This window comes from Buceros rhinoceros, unplaced genomic scaffold (genome assembly GCF_000710305.1).
Source record: "Buceros rhinoceros silvestris isolate BGI_N320 unplaced genomic scaffold, ASM71030v1 scaffold46931, whole genome shotgun sequence".
NCBI lineage: Eukaryota > Metazoa > Chordata > Aves > Bucerotiformes > Bucerotidae > Buceros > Buceros rhinoceros.
The window spans coordinates 886-1,919 of NW_010396893.1; the positions used below are offsets into that span (position 1 = coordinate 886).

Here is a 1,034-nt window from a genome sequence, read left to right on the forward strand (position 1 = left end):
GATTTAATGTAGTAGAAACATGCAGATGTCTAAATTGGTGATATTTCTCTAACCTCTTCCACCATGAAATTGTGTCTGGATAATCAGTGTTTAATGACTCTTTAAAATTAGACATTTATTGTGCTATTGTGTAACTGGAGTAAGGTGTTCAGATTTTATCTGTGTAGTTGGGAGGGTTGTAGTTATGTTCCTTGTTCCAACTTACATAGCAGTTGAAGTCACTTATTCTGTGCTTTTTCTTTTAAATAGGTAATGTGGCACTTGATAATTTACAGATAAAGGAGAATGCATTAGTAAGTATTCCAATAATTTTAAAATTGTTTTTATGGGTCTAAAGGCTAAATCATAGGATAAAATATGACTGTAGTCTCATGCTGCACAGCATGCCTTCTTTAGTGGTTATTGGAAGTAAGTCCGTGGTTAACTGCTGCTGATTTTGCTCATTACTGGAACAGGAAGAAAAGAAGCCATGGTTGAAAAGGTGAATGTGCTCCTTCGGAAGAGAAAAATAAGTTCTGAGGAGTTAGCAAAAAGGCTTTGAAGTAGGTTGCCCAGTGTTGTATGTATACATGCATATATGACCTGTTCTAGTATTTGAGACTCGAAATGATAAAATTTTAAATAAGATACTGATGTGTTTCCGTTACCATTTTGGTCATCCAGTACAACCCCAAGGTGTGGGGTTTTTTTTTTTTTTTTTAGATTTTATTGTAAAAAATGTAAAATTGATTTATTTACTTATTTTTCTTTTAAAATAGGAATAGCAGAGTGAGAGAAAAATGAGGAATTACTTTTTTTAAGTACCCATAATCTTGTCTGGAAAAATAACTTTGCTGATTTTTATGTTCTTTAACTGAGCAAATGAACACCTGTACTCCTGAGAGAATTGCACTGCAATCTTTAGTGTGCTTCAAGCTTCACCGAACTGTTAACACTTCTATGAATTGAAAAAACATTGGATCTTCAAATGACCTAATCACTGGTTTCTCTTCATCATTCTGAAGTTTCATGTTTTACCTGCCCATTTCATCCAT

General features: G+C 33.5%; 1 protein-coding gene across 1 annotated transcript in view; it reads left to right on the forward strand.

Annotated features, from left to right (window-relative positions):
• Positions 1 to 249: 249 nt before the first annotated feature.
• Positions 250 to 1,034, forward strand: part of LOC104502089 (vacuolar protein sorting-associated protein 13C-like) — a gene marked incomplete at both ends in the record, with an annotated part of 33,769 nt that continues 32,984 nt past the window's right edge. The window contains one exon of the mRNA XM_010146013.1: positions 250 to 293. Within this exon, the coding sequence (XP_010144315.1) occupies positions 250 to 293 (44 nt within the window). The remainder of the gene's footprint in view (positions 294 to 1,034) is intronic.